This window comes from Amaranthus tricolor, chromosome 3 (assembly GCF_026212465.1).
Source record: "Amaranthus tricolor cultivar Red isolate AtriRed21 chromosome 3, ASM2621246v1, whole genome shotgun sequence".
Classification (NCBI taxonomy): domain Eukaryota; kingdom Viridiplantae; phylum Streptophyta; class Magnoliopsida; order Caryophyllales; family Amaranthaceae; genus Amaranthus; species Amaranthus tricolor.
In genome coordinates this window covers 34,358,428-34,383,556 of record NC_080049.1, presented here as the reverse complement: position 1 = coordinate 34,383,556, position 25,129 = coordinate 34,358,428, and the positions used below count along the sequence as shown (strand labels likewise).

Here is a 25,129-nt window from a genome sequence, read left to right as displayed (position 1 = left end):
AATCACAAATATATTTCCATATGAAACCTCACGGTAATACTCCACAACAAGTGAATGTGTGCATCTATTATCTTATATAGTATGTATGTATTCCATCATTATACATTAAATACGATTAGTAAACCAAAACCATAAAGTGGTGTCATTACTATGCAAGGTAACTTAATGTGCTTACTAAAGAGACCATAGAAAAAGCCATCAAAAGCACTTAATTTTACGGTTATAAAAGAATCAATACTCTCTTAATAGCACATATTAAGAACAAAAATGTTTAGGGAGTTACACAATTAAATTTAACAAATTAATATACCCAATATATTATATTGAGGATTATGACTAATATCTACCCTTACTAGATTAGTCATATGAATCTAGACTTATATACGTCCAAACACACAAAATGGTCTTACACATTGATATAGTGTGACCCAATAGATTTAGTGACATGAAGCTCGTACCATTATCAAATAACGGTTCAGTGATATTTATTGGTATCTAGTAAAACATAAACATTACTCAATGTAGACTAAATTAACGTCTCGTTGTATACTGACTTAATTACGTTAAACGACATACAAAATATTCACTTGATTATTGAACATTTCTAACACCTACTTCAAAGTTTTATTTAATAAAATAAGGCTTTTGAGTTTGTGCTTCTAGTACCTTTTCTCTCCTAGTTACCCTAAATAAAGAGGTCTAGTTTAATTTAGTTTAATTTAATTTAATTTAATTTTAATAGATTTGAATTTAATAAATTATAGTTAGTATAAATTACTGTTGATAAGTTTAATTAGTACAATTTAAATCAGATAACAAGTTTTTTGACCTATATTCTATGATCAATAGCATGGAAAGCTCTAATTAAAAGGTTTGACATGGTCATTCAATCTAAATTTTGGCTTGTTAGTTGTTACTTATATGTTTTAAATCACCTAATTCTATTCTTTAAATAGAAAGATGCACAATATTTAAGTATGGGCTAATTCCATATATATATATATATATATATATATATATATATATATATATATATATATATATATATATATATATATATATATATATATATATTACTTATTAGATAATTGATATTCTCTTTGTTCTTTGAAATAACATCTTTGACTTAGAATACTATCATATATTTAATTCAATGATGTTATTTCTAAGGAAAAGAGAGAATATTGTGTTATTTGTAGATTGATTTCTTTTATGTTTGTGGTATCACCTTTTCGAAAGCGCTAAAGAACTTATATAAGTCTGATGGACTACTCATCATATTATCAATTAGTTTAATTAGAATAAGACTTTATTGGTTTGTGCGCAATCAACTTTCTTTCTTATGTGGGTCTTATTTATAAGCTCATTAACAAATTTATTATGGTATTCGAGTTGAAAGTTTGATTAAAATTGAATGGTATAATTCGAGAAGAATAGTATTTCTATCCTAATTGATTGCTCTCACATGCAAAACTTGATAATTGATTGCTCTCACATGCAAAATTTGATGGGGTGTTGGGATATTTGTCCCACATTGATGAATTAAAAATAAGGGAAATTCCACGTGGTAATCCTGAGGTTTAAGGTTTTCTACATGGTAACCAAAACTTTTAAAAAATTCACGCGGTAACCCTGAGATTTACCAAATTATTCCACCGTGACCTTTTTGCACAAAAACATTAGCAAACGTTAATTTCAAAGCTAAAGGCTATTGTACGCCTATATTATGCGACTCAATATTTTAATTGTCATCAATTTCAACATTTTCTCATAAAATATAAACCCTAACTCTACCATCTTTCATTCAAATCATATTTTCCAAAGATGGTAGAGTTATGGTTTATGTTTTGGGGGAGAAGGTTGAGACTGATGGCATTTGAAATGGTAAGTCGCATAAATAGGCGTACAACAACCTTAAAACTTCGAAATTAACGTTTGCTGACATTTTATGCTCAAAAAGGTCAAGATGGAACAATTTGGTAAACCTCAGGGTTACCACGTGGATTTTTTAAAAGTTTTGATTACCACGTGAAAAACCCAAAACCTCAGAATTACCATGTGGAATTTCCCTAATAATAATGTGTACACTTTATAAGTAACTAGAGCTACCCCTCCCATTACTATTTGTCATTTTAAATGGTTTCATTCAACAACATATCTTGTATGGGACCGCCTAACCATGAAATATACCATACAATCAATCTATTTCTCTAATTGATCACTTTAAAATTGAAGATTTCACTTTGATGTTATAAGTAATCACTACTCACCTATAATTGGTCACTTTAAGATTCAAACGATCACTTTAAAATTGATTGTAATTGTACCACTTTGATGTTATAAGTAATCACCTATATTTAGTCACTTTAAGATTTCAAATGATTACTTTAAAATTGATTGTAAGTGATCATTCTAACACTTTAAGTATAAATTAGAATAGCCGCCGAATAATAATAGTCTTACTTTAAGACTGTCTCATTTAAAAATTTCAGTATATTTATTATTATTATTATTATTATTATTATTATTATTTATTAACCAAGCTATAGATAAATAACAAAAAAATTATATAATACATTTTTGGGTAAAGAAATACTAGAATAAATAAATTAGTTATTTTTTAAAATAATATATATTATAAAATTTAACTTTAAAAATTAAGCGTAAACTATTACTCCATTTATCTAATCTTACCAAAGTCAATTTGTACAATCAAATGCTATCTTGATCATTGTTCAACTGCACGAACTACAAGCCTTACATCTAATATTCGAAATAAATTAAAGTAAGCTAACCTATATAATCAAAATATGTAAGCATATGAAAAGCAATTTTGTTTTCACTATAATAATTAATATCATGACTAAATGGAGTAACAACATACACGATACACCAATCACTATAGGCTACTCTCCCAGCCGTCATATCGAGCGTCATATTTTTTTATACTCTCTCCTATTCATCTTAAGTGTCTCATTAACTTTATGCACTACATCTAATGTACTTATTCAATCCTTAATATATCTAATCATGTATAATTACAAATTATAAAAAGTTGATATTAATAAACTTTATTTTAAAACGAATCAAATAAGATCCAACATAACTATGCTTAAACTTATAGATTAATAATAAAATATAATTTAAAAATAATAGATGAATAGTGTCCCAAAAGTAAATGGGACACCTAAAATGAATAGGAGGGAGTATTATATACTCATTAAGTCTAACATTTAGAGGAAAATCAAACTATAAAAGTATATATTCTTATTTTTTTATTATAAAATGGTTTGAGAAAAGAAAATAATTAGGTAAAAATTAAATTCATCACAAACAAAAAATATTTACACTAAATAAAATAAGATTAAATCCTATACTTTTGTAGTTTTGTATGGAGTTATTGGAGTAATATTACGTCTCTATACTTTTTGAATGGTGTTTCTAGAGTCGGTGTTTCTAGATGCAGACATCCATTGCTTGAAATATAGAAGTATTTTAATTACTAGAAAAAAAAAATAAATAAACGTCCTTTAGAGTCTAGACTACCCTCTCACATCGCTCAACTTGAAAAGTTATCAAATAAACTCACCAACTCGCATTTGAGTAAAAATATCGTATACATTTGATCCATACTCCATAGTAATATTCTAATCTAATACTCCCTCCAAATTAATTTAGTTGTCCCATTTTTTTATTTGGCAAAGTCTTTTTAGTTGTCCTGTTTCTATTTTTGTTAATCTTTTTTTACCTAAATATCCTTAGTTCACATAAGTAATTACGAATATACCCCCATATACCTTACTTACCCAACTACCCTTCACTACTTACCCTTTACTACTTACCCTTTCTAATGAACCCCACACCATCCTTAATAACCGTGCCCAAGCAAATGGGACATCTAAATTGATTCGGAGGGAGTATTAATCATAAGTATTTCATCATGATTACATTTAATTGTATTTATTAATTGAAATACTTATTATTTTAATATTTTTTAAAATTAATTCACAGATCACGTTTATATACAACTTTCTCTTTCCATTAATCATCTCTATTCTCACGATGTGTCTCAACTCTCATTCTATCCAAGGTAAAAGTATTATTTTAATTTGGGAAAATTGAAAATAATAAATCAATTTTATCTTTCTCTTCGGGAGTTGCGTCTCTTTATTTTTCTCAAACGAGGAGACTCTTTTGACCGCGCTCTTTTTTATCGGTATGAGTTGCCACCGTCCTTCCCTCCTCAGACCCTGTCCATAATTTTTTCTATGAGCGAGATACACTGGGTAGGATGATGATGATGATGATGAAATCAATTTTAGCTCGATTTCGTTGAAAATACTCAACTATTGTTTATTTTTAAATAAACTCAATTATTCGGTATAATTGTTTTGTGATAAAAAGTTCTCAAGGAGATTAAAAGGTAAATTTTATCGCGTTGCAATTAGGCCGGGGTTGTTATATGGGACAAAATGTTAGCCCGTAAAGAAGATTTCGAACAGGAGATGGAAGTAACAGAGATGCGTATAGTGAGGTGGATGTGTGGTAATACCATGATGGATAGGATAAGAAACCAAGAGTTTAGGGAGAAGTTAGGGATTGCACCTCTCTCCGCAAAGATGCGAGAGAACAAGTTGAGATGGTTTGGGCATGCGTAGTGAAAGACACATGATGCCCCAATAAGAAGGATCAAATGTATCATAGTGGAGGGCAAAATAAGTCGAGGAAGACTTAGGAGAATGTGGGAGGAACAAATTAAAAGTGATATGCATGAACTTAATTCATCTCTCCAAGTACCTGACGATGGATAGGGGCAGTTGGCGGTGCCTTATCCACGTCTTAGATTATTAAACCCGTCCCTTTATCCATCGTTTGTTATTGTTCATTGCCTTTAATTATCGCTCTTTACCTTCTTCTTTACTTTTATCTTTATTTTTAGTTATTTTTATGTATTCTATTTATTTTATTTGCAAGTTGCATGTTTCTCTCTGTTTGAAGACCTTTCTCGAGCCGAGGAACTCTTTGATGCACTCTTCTATATGGGTATGAGCTGTCATCGTTTTTCCCTCCTCAGACCTTGATCATAGTTTTTTATGAGCGGGATACATTGGGTATGATGATGATGATATTCGGTATAATTGCTGAAAATAAATTCAACTCTTGTTTATTCCTAATTCTTTATTTACAAAGAAACTTTAAAGACTAATAGGTAGATTTATTTAAAAATAAATAATATGTGAGTTTTTTTAGCAGAATAAACAAATGTTGATTTATTATTGACAATTTACTCTTTAAACTTAGGTTATACTATAATATTATTTAAGTACTTTTCAGTTTACTAGTATAGTTAAGTGATTTAAGTAGTTTATATATATATATATATATATATATATATATATATATATATATATATATATATATATATATATATATAAACTACTTAAATCACTTAACTATACTAGTAAACTGAAAAGTACTTTTATATATATATATATATATATATATATATATATAATGGTGCACAATAATTCACTAGTATAGTTGGTTATGGGTATTTAATGGTGATAATTCGAATAATGTGCAGTAAATTTTCATAAAATGTATCATGCCAGCTTGATAAAAAAAATTATTTGCATAATTTACCACCTAATATTATCTCTTAAATGGTTGTATTTGAATAAATTTTATGAGTTAAATGAGATAATTAAAATAAAACAAATATAACCATTATACTTGCTAAAGAAAATTTTCTAAATTTTATTGGCTTTTCATTACCATTCTACTAATTTAGTAAAAATTCACAACTTCTTGCGAGAAATGGACTTAAAAAGCGGTCTTTCAGAACACCAGCAGCAGAAAAACACTTGGATGGTAAATTTAGGTTGAGAAATTTATTTAATAATTTATTCTCCCAATAGGCCGTAGGCCCATACTAAGTAAAAGAAGTTACTGTCAATGCCACGAAGGATGGGACCCAAGCTCCGGTCAGCTAGGTGGTACGCCCTCGCAAACGACATCTTCCACTCTCTCTCTCCTTCCCCCACAAGTATCACCTAATACTCCCTAATTCCTCATTCCTAATTCCTCAAGATTCCCCTCACCCTTTTTTCTCTCTCCACTCAAGATTCTCCTTGCTACTTCCCTCCCTTACAAATTCGAGAATCATGCCCTATCCAATTCCAAATTAAATTAGGTTTTCATGTTCGCTCATACTCACTCACTATTATCACTACTTTTTCTTAAATGTTGCATAATCTGAATTTTCAAATTGAATCTTCAAAAACAGTTAATCGATAATGGCGATCGATGATGATACTGAAAGTTGTAGTAGTAAAGCGTTCGATTTCTCGCCAAAAACGCCGAGAAATCATCAACAGTTAAAGCTTGAAGTCTTCAATGACGTTCTTCATAGGCTTCAAGATTCTGGTTGTCATGATGCTAAACTTCCTGGATTTGATGATCAGCTTTGGCTTCACTTTAATCGTCTTCCTGCTAGGTATTTCCTCCATTTTTCAAATTTTAGTTTGATTTTTTTCGTTGCTCTCACTTTCATTGTATTAATTGTTGAGTTTTTGGTGTAAGATATGCGTTGGAAGTTAACGTGGAAAGAGCTGAAGATGTTTTGACGCATATGAGACTTTTGCGCCAAGCTGAAGACCCTGCGAATATACTTGCTTATGACGTCCGTGATGTACAGGTACTACTGTTCAGAATTTTTTAGTTGAATTGACTTTTTATATAGTCGAACTCATTTCAGTAAGATGTTATTGTCGCTGAATAATTTTCAAAGCAACAGTGTCATTGAATAATTTATATCCATAATTTAAGGTAGAATTATGAAAGTATTCATTGTGGAACAGGTTATGGAAATGAAATTTCGATGATGTTCCAATAAAATTGTTTCAACCTTTGACTTACAATTTTTTTTACTGTGGGTAATTAATTAATTAATATATTGTGATTGACTAATTTGAAGTTCTATTTGATTGTCCTTCAAGGAACTCACTTGTCTTGGGTCTGAAAATCTGATGGTGCAAAGATTGCCTCCTGAATAAGAAGTGGACAAAGATTATTGGTTAAGGGAATCTTAAATTGTGTTGTCGATGGCTGAGTGGCCATACAATTATAATTGTGGATAAGAGGGTCTACTTGGATTTTTATCCATTCAGGGGATTTTATTGCTTGATGTTTGTTATGAATTAGTGTGATTTTCGTAAGCATACTTTTTCGATTAGGAGGACAACCATCTTTGTTAGTGGATAGTGGATACTGGTTGTCCTGTTCTGAGAACCTTGTATTTTGAACAGTGACCAGGTTTCATATAAGTGGACAATGACAAAAAACATTCCTTTCACTTTGGTTCTAATTGATCGCATAGACTATCTAATTTGTGATGATGTTCATTGTTCCATCAAATTGACAAACTGTAAATATTATCTACGAGATTAGGTATCAATGTTGGGGGTTTTATTTCCTTAGCGCAATTAAGTGACTCTCACCTAGCCTGTCACTTAGGTAGGCAGGATTTGGAGATGCTTTTACAAATCTTGTTCAAGTAATAACGAACATGTCGTTTGCAATTAGTGTTTGATTGCAAATCATTTACAACTTTACATAAATAAGAAGCACATATAATTTAATGAGTCATTTCGTTAGTGTCATATATAATCAAAACTACATAATGGATTAATGGCTAGGATGTTGAGATGCAGCGAAAATCTAAAATGGCTGGTCTTATTGATATGGACTGTCCTGTGACAAACTAGAGCATAAGTGTGGTGTTCCCTTCGGTATTTTCAATGAGTTTCTTTGGATAATTTAATCATCAATTTTTTGGTAAATTGTAAATGATGTTCTCAAAACTGATTCGATGCTCTTTTCACAGGTAGAATGTGGCCTTATCAATCTTTTTGTGCTAATTTTTTTTTAAAAGGGTTTTCCTTGAGATTTGTTTGCTGTATCAGTTTCTCACTGGAATTTCTTTCTATTATATGTTGCGTTTTTAGTAATTACTTACTTTCAAGCTGTAAATATTTAATGCTGGTGCTTATGAAATCAAATCATTGGCGCACTTTATATGAAAACATAAACTTCAATAAGATTTACTGGGTTAGACGTTTAGTACATTTTTATATGCACGAGTTCTACTTTTCAGCTTGGCATTAGGGATGAAGATGTTAAGGAGTTATGGAATTTCATTAAAAGGATGCGTTTATATGGTATTTGATTACTATTCTAGGAGTACTGATATGTTGTATGATAAGATTTAATTGAGTGCAGATTAGTATCCAATAGGCAAATGAACCCAAATAAAACCTGGAAGCGTGACCCTCCAATTGACTATATGAATACACTTCGTTTTGTGTCAAAGAATATTGCAAAGGATTTAATCACAAATCTTTGTTAACATTCAGAGAATTTTGACTGATCAGTGACAATGTTCAAATTCTTGATTGTTATTTCTCATGGGAAGGAGAAAAAAACACGAGTATAATTTTAAACAGGCTGCCTTCTGTGTATCAAATCAGGAATATAAGAAAGGTATTATATTTTTCCTTTCTTCCAAAGCTCTATAACTTTGTACTAGTGGACATTGTACTTCCTAAGTTATAATGCTCCATTTCTCCTAAAAGTGTGAGAGCATGTTAGGAGAAATGGTGCAATAAAAAAAAAAAATTGAAAGGTAGTATATAAAAAGAAAATAGTATGATTATTGCAGAAGACTTGGAAATAGTTTATAAGGCAAATGTGTCAAGATAAAAGAGTTCATAGTAAAGGAAATGATTCAATAGATTGCTATCAATCGCAGATACAATGGAAACTCCTTCCCCCCCCCCCCTCCCCTCCCCCCCCAAAAAAAAATAATAACTAATTTGCAAGTGCCTATTGTACTACAAGATCTCATTAGCTATTTACTTTGATTCTTCATTTAGAGCTTACATGGTTGTTTCTAACACTTGACACTTGAACATTGTTATTACTGTTTGACACTTCATTTTAGACAAAAAACAAGGAATTTTTATAATATTGTCTACATGTTTGGAGACTTTCTATGAATAACAGACGTAATAAGCAAGGATGAAACTTGAGGAAGCTCATCTACAGGGGAGTATGAACTGGCAAAGAGAAAAATTTATACTCTTGTCAATTGTGTGAATCTTCTATCTTTCGTTATCTTAAGGCTTGTCCATTTTCTAGTATGAACTAGTAGTGTTAGGTCTTTCTGTAGTTTTTGGTGTCTATTTACTATGTTGTAATTGCTTCTCATATCTCCTTAGTTCTACTTTAGGCGCTAGGTGTCTTGTCTGAATGACTGACTGTAAAAAACATCCTTATTCCTTTAAACTTTAAGGATGATTTGCCGGAATTTATCAAAGTCCCAACCTTCTACCCCTAACTTTCTCTTGGAAGAGAGGTGAATTAAAGATACCATATGCTTCCTCCATAATCTTTAACTCACAACATTTCTTTTTCCTATCTCTCTCATCACATGGACCTTTTGTCCCTCTCTATTACCCTTCTTATTTTTTTGCCTCTTTACAACTCTGCTCATTGTTTATACATTGGCTTGCAGACCGCCATTTGGAAAATCAGTATTGATGTTTTGCTTGAATGCTATTTCAATTTCTACAACACCTTTACCGTGGCACCTTAATTCAACATTTGATCTAACAATTTGTTGCGTACCTTCTTAATTCCTCAAATCATGCAGGTGAATCTCACTACAAATGGACATAATGCTGATTCTTTCCATTCATATTCTTCAATGGATGAAGGTAGCCAAGGCTCGGTCAAGAACAGTGTTGGTTTGGGGTATTTGTCTTTGATACCATTACTTAGCTTCAGCATAGTTATCTTAATTTTTTGAGTGCTTCTCACATCATTTCTCTTACATTTTTTTGACGATGGTGTTAAGTCTCTCATTGAGCTTGCACCCACCAACATTTAGTTCAATACCAAGTCTCGAAACTGATGGTGTAAAACTGAATGTTGAAGATAGAGATAGCTTTATAAATGCTACTCTTTTGCGCTCTTCAAGGTAATGCTCTATATCTTAATAGCTATATGTTTTCATCTAGATATTTGCGTGGCACAATCTCCTTTTATCTTACTGCTATCTTGTGTTCAATTTAACTAGGGAAATGCATGAAATCACCTTTTCGACTGTTGACAAGCCAAAACTCCTTAACCAGGTAGTTGGCTATTTAAAATTGGTTTATGAGTGATGGTCCTTATTGCTATTGTATTTTCAATGTATAATATATTAAGTATTTTAATTAGAACTGATTGCTGCAGTTGGTGTTAAGTATCCCGAACTATATGCTAATAGATTGTCATTTTATCTGTGGTGAAATATATATGCATTCTCAAGGCTGTCTTTGAGATTTTATCTGCGTATGAAGGATATGTTGATCAATCTAATTTTATGTGGTGAAACTATACTTTTTCCCGTTTTCCAAGTTTCATGGCTAATGTGATAGAAAAAATGGGATGATTGGAGTACATCGTTCTGTATATTAGCTTCTTTTTTTTATTCGATTTTGTGATGTAGATCATTACTAATACCTCTTCCTGATGGGACAAATATGTCAGGACTCAGGACTGCTTATGCTCTTATATGTGTTGTCTCTATCAAACTGATGATGACAGTTTTATCATATATTAGCAAAAGTTGATCATATTTTGTACGCAGTATTTCTTTGATGACTGGAGTGTGTTTATCTTGCGTCCAATTGTTTCAGGGCCTCTATTGTGAAAAATTGTCCATATTTCTATTAAGCCCTTTACCTTATATATTTGCACTTTACTCTTTAGTTTACCCTGTGTGTACTTGTTTAATCAGCATTCAGCATATTAAATTATTATATAATGCAACACGACTTACTAGCAAAGCTTCTTGTTTAAATTTTGTGTGTTTTATGTTGAGGGGCTACTCCTACTTGCCTGATATGTTTAATCTGCCTCAGGAATTTACAGTTCACTTTTCCCTTTTTTGACTCTTTACATACAGTTCTTCTCTTCTGTTTATTAAATAAGCTAAGTGTCTTATTGTAACCTCCAGCTGACTTCCCTGCTGTCTGATATGAGTCTTAACATTCAAGAGGCTCATGCCTTTTCCACGGTTGATGGCTTCTCTTTAGATGTTTTTGTTATTGATGGTTGGCCTCATGAGGTATGATCTTGTCCATCTTTTCATTTGACTAGTAAACTAAACTGTTCTAGTATATTTATATTATCAAACAATTATCTTTTAATCCACGATATACATTTTGCTCTCAGTAATGATAGCTTCATTGGGAATGATAGTCCTATTTTTTTTGCGATGTGTTCAGGCTGTGTTTCTCTTGCAATATAACATTCATATCTCTTGCTCTGCTTTCAGACTTACTTATCAATGTTAGATAGGACCTTGAGCAGCATTTTAGTGTATCGTTTGGTGTTGAAAATGCAAATTCTTGCTTAACTTCTTTCATTTTGGATAAATTTTAAGAATAATCCCAACAATAAAGAGTCTCATAAAAGTCCTAATTATTGATTAACAATCTCAACTATGTGGGGTGTATTTTGAGAAGGATCTTAAATGACCAATAATCTGATTGTATAATTGACGGATTTGCTTTAGTTTATTTTTTATTTTGCTTCCTCATTTCTCTTTCTCAAGAAATTTTAATTAAGGTTTTTTTTTTTGGCCATTATTTGACTTAGTTAATTGACTGTTTTAGATCTATTTTTCATAAGTTTAGGTTAAGGAATAGGATGAATTTAGGTTGTGTAAGAGATTTAGAATTCCATGGGGTTTTTCCACTAAAGGGATATGTTCAAGTCCTTCGGCCCCGAATGAAAATGATGTCTTCTATTCCTCGAGCATTGTTCTTTCATATACTTCCATTTCGGGGACTATATGTTTCTTTGTAGAATCGTCAAACTTTGTAACAAGAAATCTTTTTCGAGCTCTTTGCGCGCTCTTCATCGAAGCCTCCACATGTGCCTCTCCCTTTGACATCACTGAACCAGCACGGTAAATCATTTTGAAACGATACCTCTCAAAGTTGAGAGTGTTCTTTAATAATTTGTAGTTGAGAGTCTTGAGACTTGAGATTAATATGGGAAGACTTGAGATTATATAGAATAATCCAAATCTACTCACTTTCATTTCTGTGCTAACTCAAACTACACCCAGTGCCGCACCACCGCACCGCCGCCTGCCTGCTGCCTGAACTTGCTGTGGCTGCTGTGCGTCAACAGTACATTCACGATTTCTTGTTGCTTTTCGTTCTGTTCTTTCTTCAAATTCTCCGGTAAGATCTTTGGTTTCTTGTTGCTTCTAAATCCAGTTTTCTGAGGTGAAAGGTTTTGATTTTCTAGGGTCTTGCCCTCCTTTTTTCGTCTTTTGATTTTTCTCAGATCTGTTATTGTCCTGGATTTTTACCTATTGTTCTTAATCAATTTCATCCTGTGAACGCTGTTTTCCCTTATTTGTTGCGTGTGATTCAAGGATTTGTTGATTTGTCGTAATTGAAAAATCTAAGGGTTAGGGTTTCAAATAGGAGTGTTCTCGTATCTTTTTGATCTGTTATCATATCTTGGAGTGTTCTCATACTTTTTGAGAGGATTGTTTTCATACTTAGTAGTGTTCTATCTTTCTTTCATGTAATTAATTATTTATTTACTTATTTATTTAGTGTATCTATTTGTTTATTTTGTGTTGATCTCTGTTAATGATCTGATTGTAACCTTTTACCTTAGTCCGTAGTAGCTGAATATAGAGTTAGGAAGCAATTATGGTCACCTGAGGTCAGGTCCAAGGAGAGAGAGTCAGGGGGGCAACGTAAGCAGGATCTAGAACTAAGAGTGGGGACTTGGAACATAGGTACCTAGAAGCGAAGTCGTTGGAGTTGGCCAATGAGCTTTCTAAGTACAGGATTCATGTAGCACGTGTTCAAGAGACTAGGTGGAAGGGGCAAAAAGAAAAAGGTAAAGGGATATAAGTTGTGGTATGCAGGTCTGGACGATAGACGTAACGGGGTTGACATCCTAGTGTCTAATGATATCCTAAAGCAATTGGTTGAAGTAAGGAGGTGTAATGACAAGATTATGCTAGTTAGGATAGTAGTGGGGGAAGAGATCATATCCATTGTCAGTGCGTACGGGCCCTAAGTTGGGCTCGATGAGCGGGTGAAGTGCAAGTTCTGGGATAACCTAGGAGACCTCATGAGAACTATCCTGGAAGATGAGAAAGTTTTCTTAGGAGGAGACTTTAATGGACATATAGGCAGAGATGCAAACAACTATAACTCGGTACATGGAGGGTTTAGTTTGGGGGCAAGGAATGAGAGTAGGGAGAATTTGCTGGATTTTGCGCTAGCAAAAGAATTGGTTATAGAAAACTCGATCTTTAGAAAGAAAGATGAGCATTTGATCACATATAAGAGCGGCGGGCATGCAACCAGATTATTTCTTAGTGCGCAAGAGAGATCAGGCCTCATGCTTGGATTGTAAGGTGGTGTTGTGTACAGAGATGCTCTCCCAACACAGGCTTTTAGTACTGGTTTTCAGGATGAGGAAGAAAATCGTAGCGAAGAAGGTCGAATCCAGGGGAAAGATCATGTGGGGGAGACTCAAAGGGGATATGGTCACAACCCTGTCAAGCAAGATAAGTTTATCGGGCTTCCCAAGTCAGTCAGAGGATGCGAATGAAATGTGGGTGAACATGGCAAAAACCATTAGAAAAGTGACAAAAGAGACCTTGGGGGTGTTGTCGGGTAAACCAAAAGTGTTCAAAGAATCGTGGTAGTGGAACGATGAGGTGAAAAAGAAGATAAAGGATAAAAATAAGAGATATTAGGAACTTATGGCATGCACGAAAGAGGAGGATAGGATAGAAAAGAGAGTGAGCTATAAAGAAGCAAAGCGGGCGGCAAAGAAAGCGATAACAGAGGCAAAAAATCGTGTTTATGAGGACTTGTATGAAGAGGGAGAGAAGCAGATTTTTAAGTTGGCAAGGACTAGGTCCAGGCAGCGGCAAGACTTAGAGGCAGTGAAATACATCAAGGATGATGGAGGACGAGTTCTCCTGAGACAAGAGGACATCAAAACTAGATGGATCCAGTATTTCTCTAAGCTACTCAATGAGTCTAGGGGGCCATAGGAGACGGATAATCACATTTCTGACGTCCAAAGACCACTGGAATATGGGTCAACGAGTGATATTACCACAGAAGAAGTAGGAGAAGCTCTCAAAAAGATGGGGAGAGCAAAGGCAGTCGGGCCAGATAACATCCCGATTGAGGTGTGGAGGGGTTTAGGAGAAGAGGCCATTTATTGACTGACTAATCTCTTTAATATTATTTTTGAGGACACATAAGATGCCAGAAGAATGGAGGAATAGCACACTAATACCTCTGTTTAAAAACAAAAGCGATGCGCAAGTACGCGGGAACTATAGAGGTATCAAACTTCTAAGCCACATAATGATATTGTGGGAAAGAGCGATAGAGAGGAGAATTAGACAGGAAACGTTGATTAGAGAGAACCGATTCAGTTTTATGCCAGGAAGGTCAACTATTGAGGCAATTCATGTTTTGAGGAGACTGATGGAGAAATATAGGGAGCAAAAAAAAGATCTGCATATGGTGTTCATTGACTTGGAAAAAACGTATGATAGCATACCACGACGTGTCATCTGGGATAGCCTCAAGGCTAGAGGTATTTCTTCAGTGTACATTGAGGCTATACGGGATATGTATGACAAAGTTTCGACTAACATTCAAACACCGGTGGGGATAACAGAGCCTTTTCCGGTTAAAGTTGGACTACATCAGAGATCGGCTCTAAGCCCTTTCAATTTTACTGTCATTTTGAAAGAGATTTCTAAATCTATTTGGGAGACGGTACTGTGGTAGCAGAAACTAGAGAGGAGGTTAGTAATAAATTGGATGAGTGGAGGGAAGCTTTAGAAGGTAAAGGGTTGCGCATTAGTCGTACGAAGACCGAGTATTTGCGCTGTGACTTTAGTGGGACAACACCGGTAGGTGAACCAGATGTGTCCATTGATGAAGTAGTTGTTAAAAGTACGACCAAGTACAAGTATTTGGGATCGATCATTCAAAGGGATGGGGAGATTGACGGAGATGTAAATCATCGTATACAAGCGGGTTGACTCAAGTGGCGAGCAGCCATCGCCGTGCTATGTGATAGGAAATTCCCAAGCAAATTAAAAGGAAAATTCTATCGGGCGACAATCAGACTTGCTCTGCTATATGGGATCGAATGTTGGCCTGTAAAGAAGATTTTTGAATATAAGATGAAAGTTACAGAATTGCGTATGCTGAGGTGGATGTGTGGGCACACCGGATCGAATTAGGAACCAAGAGTTTAGGGACAAACTAGGGGTAGCCCCTATTTCTGGAAATATGTGCGTAAATAGATTGAGGTGGTTTGGACATGTGCAGAGAAAGACTTTCGCCGCCCTTGTGAGGACGGTAGAAAGCATTATAGTAGAGGGTAAGAGGAGTCAAGAAAGACCCAGGTGAACCTGGGATGAACAAATAAAAGTTGACTTACATGAGTTAAACCTCTCTGAGGGCCTAGGGCCTGACTAGGGATAGGGGTAGTTGGAGGCGCCATATCCATGTTTAGACTACTAATGTCCTCTTAGATTACCTTTTAGTGTTCTTGCCATCTTGCTTCTCTCGTTTCTTTTACTATTAGTTTTTTGTTTTCTTTTTATTTTGTAGGTTCTACTTATTTTATTTATATGCATTTAATTTATCTTTCTCGTGTAGCTACGTCTCCTTATCTTTCTCGAGCCAGGGGACTCCTTTTGTCGCGCTCTCCTTTATGGGTATGAGTTGCCGCCATCCTTCCCTCCCCAGACCCTGTCCATAGTTTTTTCTATGAGCGGGATACACTGGGTAGGATGATGATGATGATGACTAGTCAGAGGATTTTCTTGCACTTTTTTCTTTTTTTTTTTTTTTCTGTACCAAAAAGTTCCTTTATAATGATCTATTGGGACTTATGGGTGAATTTGAAAGGATGCTGTTTTTTTTTCATACATGAATTCCAAATTAGAAGAGAATTATTATAACCAGATTAATCTTTCCAATAAGAAAAGCAAATTTCAATTTCTTGCTTTCTTTGTGGCGTTCTTCAGTCTGCTGTTTGAACATTTGCTTGGATATTTTTCAGGAAACAGAGCAGCTTAGAAGTTTATTGGGAATTACTATTCAAGATATGAAGGTACTTGCTCGTTGGTGCTTCTATTGACATGCCTTTTGAAATCATTGTGTAGATGCTTTAATTGAATTAAACTATAGTAATTGGCATCATGTTAGTTGTGACTCGGTCGTTGCATGTTGCTGTAGTTTTAGTGTAACCCTGCTTTTGTTTGTAGATTGAAACATTGTTGGTACTACTTTAAGGTAAATGATTGACGTGGTAGAGATGTGGTTAATAAAGTTTATTTTGTTAGCCTCCCACTGTTTTTGGGTGTTAATTTAGACGGGATAAGTACGACGATAATGGTGATATATGTATTTGAAAGGTGAAAGTAAAATATCTTTTGAGATAGGTCAAGGAGTCATGCTGAAACTAGTGGGTAAGAACTTGGAAAATTAGCGATATATTCTAAGGAGCTGAAAAGGCCAAGACAAGTTGTATGTTATCATCTTATTGTATTATATCATTTGGTTTTTAAGGAACTTTACTTGGCAGAATATAAGAAATAATTTTGTTGAGATGATGACACATAAAATAGAGATCAGTTAGATATAGAACTGCATTACGCTGTTAATTACAATTTTACATACCTATGTAGTCCTCTATCTCATAGAGGTTATTACATTTCGCTCTTACATATATATTGTGAAAATAAAGGAAAATTTCAGTATTCGATTCTATTGTTCTATAAAACTGGATAGTGGATACTATGTCCATATTCCATCAGTAATAAGAGAATTCAATTTGCAGCTTTGATAAAGAGATCAAATTAAAAAAAAGAACTATGGAGGGGATCACTCTAGGTTGCTCCAAGAACTAGCAGGAAAAGGAAAATCCATAGAATAACCTTTGCATATATATAAACTTCTCTACTAAGCTGATGTCCTGGAGAAGTTATTTGTACAGATACGGAGAGAAATTCCATTTCACCAGAAAATTCTCAGCTGACAGCATAATGCTGTTTTTTAAATACAGATCACGAGTGCCGTTTGGCTATCGTCATTTGAAGCTATCCTGAGTGAATCGGTTGTATGTCTTGGCTAATTTTAAATTTTGGCGATGACAATGTGATTGCTCCCCAACTTTTTTTCGCACTGTTAAGTAGATGTTCCATTACTTTTGCTTTTGGATCAAAACAAATTTTTTTCCTATCACGTCAACCCTTTCTTGCCCCTCCACCACTCTACGTGTCCGTTCTTTTCTCCTCACACTACCCCCTTTTTAATATATAGTTTCCTTGTTAACAATTCTCTCCTATATTTCATAAATATCAAGTGCCCCTTTTTATATTCTGTCCTCAATAATCATGCCAAACATTGTTTAAAAAATAATTGTGGAAAGGAGGGGCTATATCTGTAGTTTCTAGTGTAGCTTTTTATTTGCTGATGGCCTCATGGTTCATGACTTACGCATTCTTCTTTAATATATCTACTGACAACCTTGAGTAAACAAATCTTTAATACTTGCTTCTAAATCGGCTTCTCTAGTAGTTTTTCTCTTGTTCTGGATATCCAAAATCCAAATATTATGGATAGTTTTACAAGGTATTCTTTCCGACTTTCCATATGGTGGATAGAGCTTTTAAAATTTTCAAATCGTACCTCAAGTCGTCCTCAACATTTGTTTCAATTATTGTTTAATGATGATGTTTCGTAGAAAATGTCAAATGTTTCAGCAGCCATAACTTTTATCTTTACAATGATTTAAACTTGGGGAGTCAAAGATTTTCAACCAATACAACTAATGAAAATCGATTGCATTTCTCGCGCACTCTCAAAAAATTCTGTTGTTTTCCTTTTATGCTCTGCAGCCTATGTATTGTTCAATTGTGAAAATGAATTCACCTTTTCTTTTCTTCTACTACTAAAATTATTACTTTTCAAATGTTTTTCTTAAAGATGTATATTGGCCTTACATAGCTGCCGTAAGTTCTTGAAGTTTTGTGGGAAGAGATAATGAGGTGTTAAATTAGTCATATGATCCAAATGTGACTAGTTGAGAAAAAGCAATTGGATGGTTAGCACTTAGCATGTAGAAGTAATTTCTTCATAGAAAGAAACCCTGAAAACCTAAACTCTGCCTCTGGCACCCCTTTCACCTCACAATCTAGGTACATCGAAACCAATCTCTAACTCTAGTATTTTATAGTATATAACATACTTTGGGGCCTTAACCATCAGCATAAGCTTTTGGTTGAGTTGGTTCCTTGACATGGTATCAAAAACCAGTGTGACAAAAGATCATGGGTTCGGATCTCAACACCCCTCATTTAAAGTGGAATTTTCAGCGGTAGGAGAAGGCAAGGCCCAAAGGGTTCTCGTGTAAGGGGGCGTGGTAGAGTATATAACATATTCTAGGGCCTCAACCCTTAAGCTTTTGGTTAAGTTGGTTCTTTGACATAGTCAAATTGCTTCATTATGAAAAGCACAAGGCTTTCTATTTCAACATTTAGTGAAATTTTCAATGCATCTTCTGTCTGTAATTTCCACTCAGTTACCTTTTGGACTTCTGTGAGACTCGTGCTGTACATGAAAGTGCAGGGTTTTCATCTGAATCAGCTACGATGTTTGTGTTATTTATGGACAAATTGGAAGCTGTCTTGCGTTCTGATATTTTTTGACAACTTCAATAAACACTTTGTAGCACCTGGTCTTCTCATCTGTGAAGTAAATACCTTCGTGTTTTATACATGTAGCTAGACGATTTCTTGTAAATGGCTCTCAAAAAGATTATTATGTATAGTGGCCTCAAGAATGGATTAAAATGATACATGGTGGATGTTATGATCCCATGCTATAAGCAAATATTATGGACCCATGACAATTAAGAAGTTAATGTTCCTTTGTGTTTCGCCTTTCTGAGCAGTAATTATTGGTTAGAAAGGATATATATTTTCATTTGAACCATGTCATCTGTTGTTGGACTTTTGACAGCTTACTTGCAGATGCCTATTAGAAATGTGCTTCCTTGGCCATTTCTTTTAAGATTGCTTATTTTGAAGCGTCTGAGAGCTAAGTTGACTCCTTTACATTCCTGAAGGGACCACAATCGCAAGCAAATCAACAAGCAGCTGCTGGTGAGGATCATGATGAAGAAGCTAACCACTTTCATAGTAATGTGAAGAACATCAGAAGCAAAACTTCTGAAGTTGAAATTGATGAGAGCCTTCTTAAAGTAGGACACAAGGTGGCATCTGGCTCACATGGCGATCTGTATGTTTTTTATCAGATTTCTCTGCTGTGAAATCAACTTGTAGAACACTCTTTCAAATATAGTTGATTGACCTTTTAAGGTACAAAGGAACATACTGTGATCATGAAGTCGCAATCAAGGTCCTGAAGTCTGCGCATGCGAATTCGGATGTGGTTAAAGATTTTTTCCAGGAAATTAAAATCATGAGGTTGTGATTTCTGTTAATTTATGAAAATTCTATGTGGTCTTTGTGGGTCTTAGTCTTATACTTTCTTTTCACATGTTACCGTACAAAGTTGAAACTTTAAAATTGATTTTGCCATTATGTGCTACTTGAATGCAATTATTTTTATTTTAACTACCAGACAAGCTTAAAAAAACCACTAATACTCTATGAAGTGTTGGCTTGATTGTAATATGTATAAACATTTGCATTTATACTTTTCCGAAACCTCCATTTTTATTGCGTCTTGTCCCATCTTTTGTTTCTCTCTTTAACTTTGTTTTTGGTGTATAATTGAGCCGAGATGAGTACCACTGTTCAAGACCATCTAAGTGTCTAACATAGTTAATCGTTCCAGCAAGATGTTTCTAATAAAAAAAATAAATTTCATTGAGTTTTAAAGAATACAATTGAACTAAATGAGCAGTTTGAATGACAATTAATGATAAGTGAAATAAATGAGCTCTTCATGAATGACATCTAGAAGCATTCATGTGTACATGGTTAAGCTGATTTTTTAAGTCTGCTTTAACATTTGTTCAATCTTGAATCTTTTACTAGATAAATGAACAAAAATGACTGAAAATCAAGCTCTAGTTGGTCACCAAGAGTCTTGACGCTTCTATACCCTTCACCCAGCTAAATTATCTTTTGATGGATAAATTACAGAATGAGAAGGTGTAAAACGAATCAGTCCCCTGTTCAAATTGTTTTTCAGTATTGCTTTTGTATGTAAGCACCCTTGTTCTCAAACTAATTATGGATTGTAGGATGATGAAAATGAACTGGAGTAAACAGGTGATGGAAAATTTTAAATTGTCTCTTCTGACACAATATACAAGTTATGATGAAGCTCAGGAGTGCACTAATCGTATTGTAGTTGAAGTTGAAATAAATGTGCCTATTGTCTAGCAAATAAAGAAAAGTTTCCTGGTTCTGACAGAAATTTTCTTTGCAAAATCCAGAGTTTGAGCTGGTAGAAGTAATCAGAATGTACTTCGTTGGTGTTCCATTTTCCAAGTACTTTTTACTAGATTTTCCCTTTCATTTCATCAATTATTTGCATCTTGTCATCCAGGGATCTTCCAAATGGAAATATCTCTTAGTACTGTTTGTCTCCTCCCTTCCTTTCCTGTATGGTCATGAAAAGGTTTTCTAAGATTTTCTTAAGCATGTTTGGTTGAGGACTGCAAGCATCACATTCCATATTTGTACACCTATCGATCTTTGATCCAACCCAAAATCGATCCAAACCCGAGTGAAACTGGTGGATTATATAACCCAATAGTTAACCATAACTCGGAAATGACCAGACCCGAAAACCAAAAAATTTGGTCATACCTGATTGTAACTTGACCCTGGCAATTTTGACCCGTTTTCCCTTTTTTCCAAATTTTTCAATCCGTCTCAATTTTTTTGTTGGAACATACTATATTTCTTGTCAATTTTTTTTTAATTATTTTTTTTTTATTTTGAGATTATACTTCTTTGTTGAAGTCTTCAAAGTTGTATCTTAGTCGTGAATTTATTATTTAAACACAAATATTAATTTTATTATGTTTTTCCTGAAAAAATTATCAATAAGATAATAGAAGTATTTTAAAAACTTTGTGACATGCTGTAATAGTGTCTAATTTAAGTACGCTGGAGTAGACATGGGAGGAGTTTCGTTTTATAACTAGCTGATTTTCATGCAAGAATTGCAAGTTTTAATTACTTGTCTTCAATGGTTGCATTATAGAACTTCTGTTCATGTTGTAGGAAACTTCAACACAAGAATGTGGTGCAATTTATGGGTGCATGTACAAAACCTCCGAAACTTTTTCTTGTGACTGGTAATGCCTTAAAAGTATTTATTTATTCTGTTGTAATATACATTTTCTTCAGTTCCGTACTAGTCAATTTCTATTTGAAGATATCCTTTATCATCCTGCTGAGTACTGAAGTTTTTGAAGAAATACATTCTAAGTTGTAACTCAACTATGTTTTATGCTTAGAAATTTTGTAGCAAATGAACTTGAAGGCATTTTGTTGGATAGTTTCTGTTCTGGGAAAGATGAAGTGAAGACTATTTTAATAGATGTAGATCATTTTGTTGCATGAATGCAGACTTGAAAAGCCCTTAGTCTATCATCATTTTAATTCTTTTAGAAAACTTTCTAATTCTTTGGCACCTGTTTGGTGGATCATAAACATTTGTAAGCTTTTTTGTCATTTAAGTAAAAATTTCTCAGAGAACAAAACAAAATACAGAAATTCACAAGTTCTGTTCTTAGCCAAGAACTGATAGTACTTCATGGTAGCTGTATCTGTGTTTGTTTTATTGATATGCAGATTTTCCTAGTGTCTAATTGACTTATTAAAGTGAATTACGATGTGTTGACCCTGGTATGATCAGTTTGATGTTGGTTTGAACTTGAACTTTAGCCGAGTAGCTGGTTATGCTAATTGTAAAAAATGCTGCTGCAAATTTCACAGAGTTCATGCCGAAAGGAAATCTGTATGATTTCATGCATAAGAGAAAGGGTGTGTTCAAAATACAGTCACTACTACGAGCAGCAATTGATGTTTCCATGGGCATGGAGTATCTTCACCAAAATAATATTGTGCACAGGGACCTTAAAACAGCCAATCTGCTTATGGGTGAAGATGGAGTAAGCAATCCATACTTCGTGTTTATATGATCTAAAAGCTGTGTTTCTGGAAGGGGGTTTTGGGTAGGCAAGGGAGAAGACTAAATAAGATTGTAACCGTGTTCTTTATACTAATTATTGATGCGTGTGCAAGTTTGTTGAAACTGGAGGGAAATAACTTGACATATCTTCTATTTGTGTAATATGATAAAGGCATAGACTAAGGAATATGTTCTTAGTATCCCTTTTTCTACTATTTTGTCCAGAATGATATTGTGGTCACTTGCTTAAATTATTTTAATATCAAGACTGGTGAGAATATGATGTGATACTATTATAGCAATTTATACAAGATGTGCTAGAGTTAGTGAGGTAGAAGTAAAAACATGAGTTTTTTGAGTCACTCGATATGTAGAACTTGAATATTAGTGTCGTTTAAGATGGTAATGTAACAGTCTATTATTCATATTTTCTTGTAAGTATTTTAACGAATGAGTTAATCTGCCAAGTTGCACTGTTGGTAAATTGGTGATGCATAAAGTTGAGTTCACTCATATCACTTGATTTTCTTTTTTTACTGATTCAATGTAGATAATGTTTTGATTCGCTCTTCACTTCATATTTGTTAAAGTTCAAGATAAAGTTAATTGGATGAAGTGTAGAACCAGACATGAGTTAAAATTAATTGGTAATGCAAACCACTTTCTATTATCTTTGTGTATTTTGTTTTATCAAAAACATGTAACCTATGCCACAATTCTCTGCTGTACTCCTCATCTCTGAAGATCTTATGTTGAAGTCACTCAGGAAAAGTGGGGATGTAATTTGGGAGCCTTGTGATCTGACTCTTTCTAATTTTTCTTTCTGTAGGTTGTAAAGGTCGCTGACTTTGGAGTTGCTAAAGTACAGACACAATCAGGAATCATGACAGCTGAAACAGGAACCTATAGGTGGATGGCCCCCGAGGTAATTCTCATGTAGAAGTAACTTCTAACATATTTGGGTGTTAAATCGCATTTCAAGTGCTGGCTTCTTAACCAGATTGCTACTCTAATATGAATTTTTAAAATGGACAAATTGTCTAAAACTCTAAATTCTACTGTACTTGACATGGGATTAAGGATAAGCATGTCTCACATTAAATTTTTTCAAATTCTTGTGGTCTTTTGCATGATTAATGGGGATCAGCTCAACTGAACTTTGACTTACGGCTATAGTGAGAGATCATATACTCTAAACAAGCAGAAATCAGTTAAGAAGATGTTGATAAAATTAGATGTATGAAACCTGAAAGGATAGGGAAATATAAAGTGGGTGGAAGATGTTACAGAACTGAGGTTTGATGAACTTGGGGAGTGTCAAACTCACTCAAATAGCTCATATCTTGGTACTCTGTCCATCACATTATAATTTACGAGTTTCTTCCATATTCTGTGCAATATTCACATTACACACTGGCCCTCATCCCTTGAAAACACCGCACCCACCCCTTTCACCACCACAGAATTTTCCCCAGCATTACATGCTTCTTCAGCTTCTACTTAGCGTTCTTTTACAAATGTAAATACGTCAACACTTACAAAGGATATTTAAGAAATATAATTCCTTGTATCATCGTCTCAGCATATTCTATTTTCAGTTTTACCACAAAATTGATCCTTGAATAAAACAATTTTTTCTTGCCTTCCTTTTTATCTCTAATTTTTATGTTCTAATCACATGTACAAATTACTCCCTTGCTTATTCTGCTCATACTGTTTGTATGATTTGTAAGGTCATTGGGCATAAATCTTATGATCACAAAGCGGATGTCTTTAGTTTTGGCATTGTGCTGTGGGAGCTTCTTACTGGCGAAGTAAGTCTCAATTTATTCACTTGTTTTTCTCATGTGTCTTTGTCCTGTCATAGTCCTTCACCATTTATTTCCAGATGTTCCGTTGCTGGATATCTTTATGGTTTGAATGCATCTTACCATTTTTTATGGCATTAATTGCTTTACGGTCTAAATAACAGCTTCCATACTCCTCCATGACCCCATTGCAAGCTGCAATCGGAGTAGTCCAAAAGGTAATAGCTCTACTCTATTTTTTTCAGCTCTGTTAATAAAGTTGATCCAATAGACGTAATATTTGCTTCATTAAAACCCTTAATTTAGGGACTTCGACCTCCTATCCCTAAACGCACTCATTCAAAGCTAGCCGATCTGCTGGTGAGCTGTTGGCACCAGGATCCCACTCAAAGGCCCAATTTTTCAGAGGTCATTCAGATCCTGCAGCAAATAGCTAACGAGGTAGGCATTAACTGCTTCTAAATGTTTGGTTTGAGCTCGTGTCTCTCTCTACAACTGTTTCTTATACTTTTCTTTTCCTTCCGATGGTTGTTGTGTTATTCACAAAGGTTGTAGAGGTCGATAATTGCCAAGGCGTATCTCCTGGCGATCAAGTGCTCGTCAGTAATAATGGAGGCATTTTCCATTAGATTGTGTAATATATGTCTAACCAATTAAGTATACATTGAAGGTTGCTCTAACGGCTTTGCTTTGCCATAGTCTAATAATATTATCTCAAGCGAGAGTGTAGAAATGTCTAATGATCCGTTTGTTATCCTATATTAATCCCAAATGTGTGAATATACGTTCATCTTTGCCATCGGAGGTCTCTTCTGGCTTTTGTTTATGTATACATCGAGCCTTTCATTCGAAGAGATACTTGATGAGGAACTGGTTTGTTTTAAGGAATTTTTGACTTAATTTATTACATAAGCTTCTCTTTGTAAAATGTACATAATATATCATAACGAATTTGTTTGATATTTGGACGAGATACTTTGCTGGAGCATGGTGATCGACACCAATTTTTCA

General features: G+C 34.1%; 1 protein-coding gene across 1 annotated transcript; it reads left to right on the top strand.

Moving 5' to 3' along the window:
* Positions 1–5,999: 5,999 nt before the first annotated feature.
* LOC130808222 (serine/threonine-protein kinase STY8-like) lies at positions 6,000–25,129 on the top strand. The gene is made up of 16 exons (XM_057673699.1): positions 6,000–6,496; positions 6,583–6,697; positions 9,713–9,813; positions 9,917–10,039; positions 10,139–10,193; positions 11,063–11,173; positions 16,192–16,242; positions 19,261–19,433; positions 19,514–19,621; positions 21,398–21,471; positions 22,115–22,290; positions 23,140–23,235; positions 24,044–24,124; positions 24,283–24,336; positions 24,425–24,559; positions 24,667–25,129. Exons 1-16 carry the CDS (start codon positions 6,297–6,299, stop codon positions 24,745–24,747), a joined length of 1,734 nt encoding a protein of 577 aa, XP_057529682.1. The 5' UTR covers positions 6,000–6,296; the 3' UTR covers positions 24,748–25,129.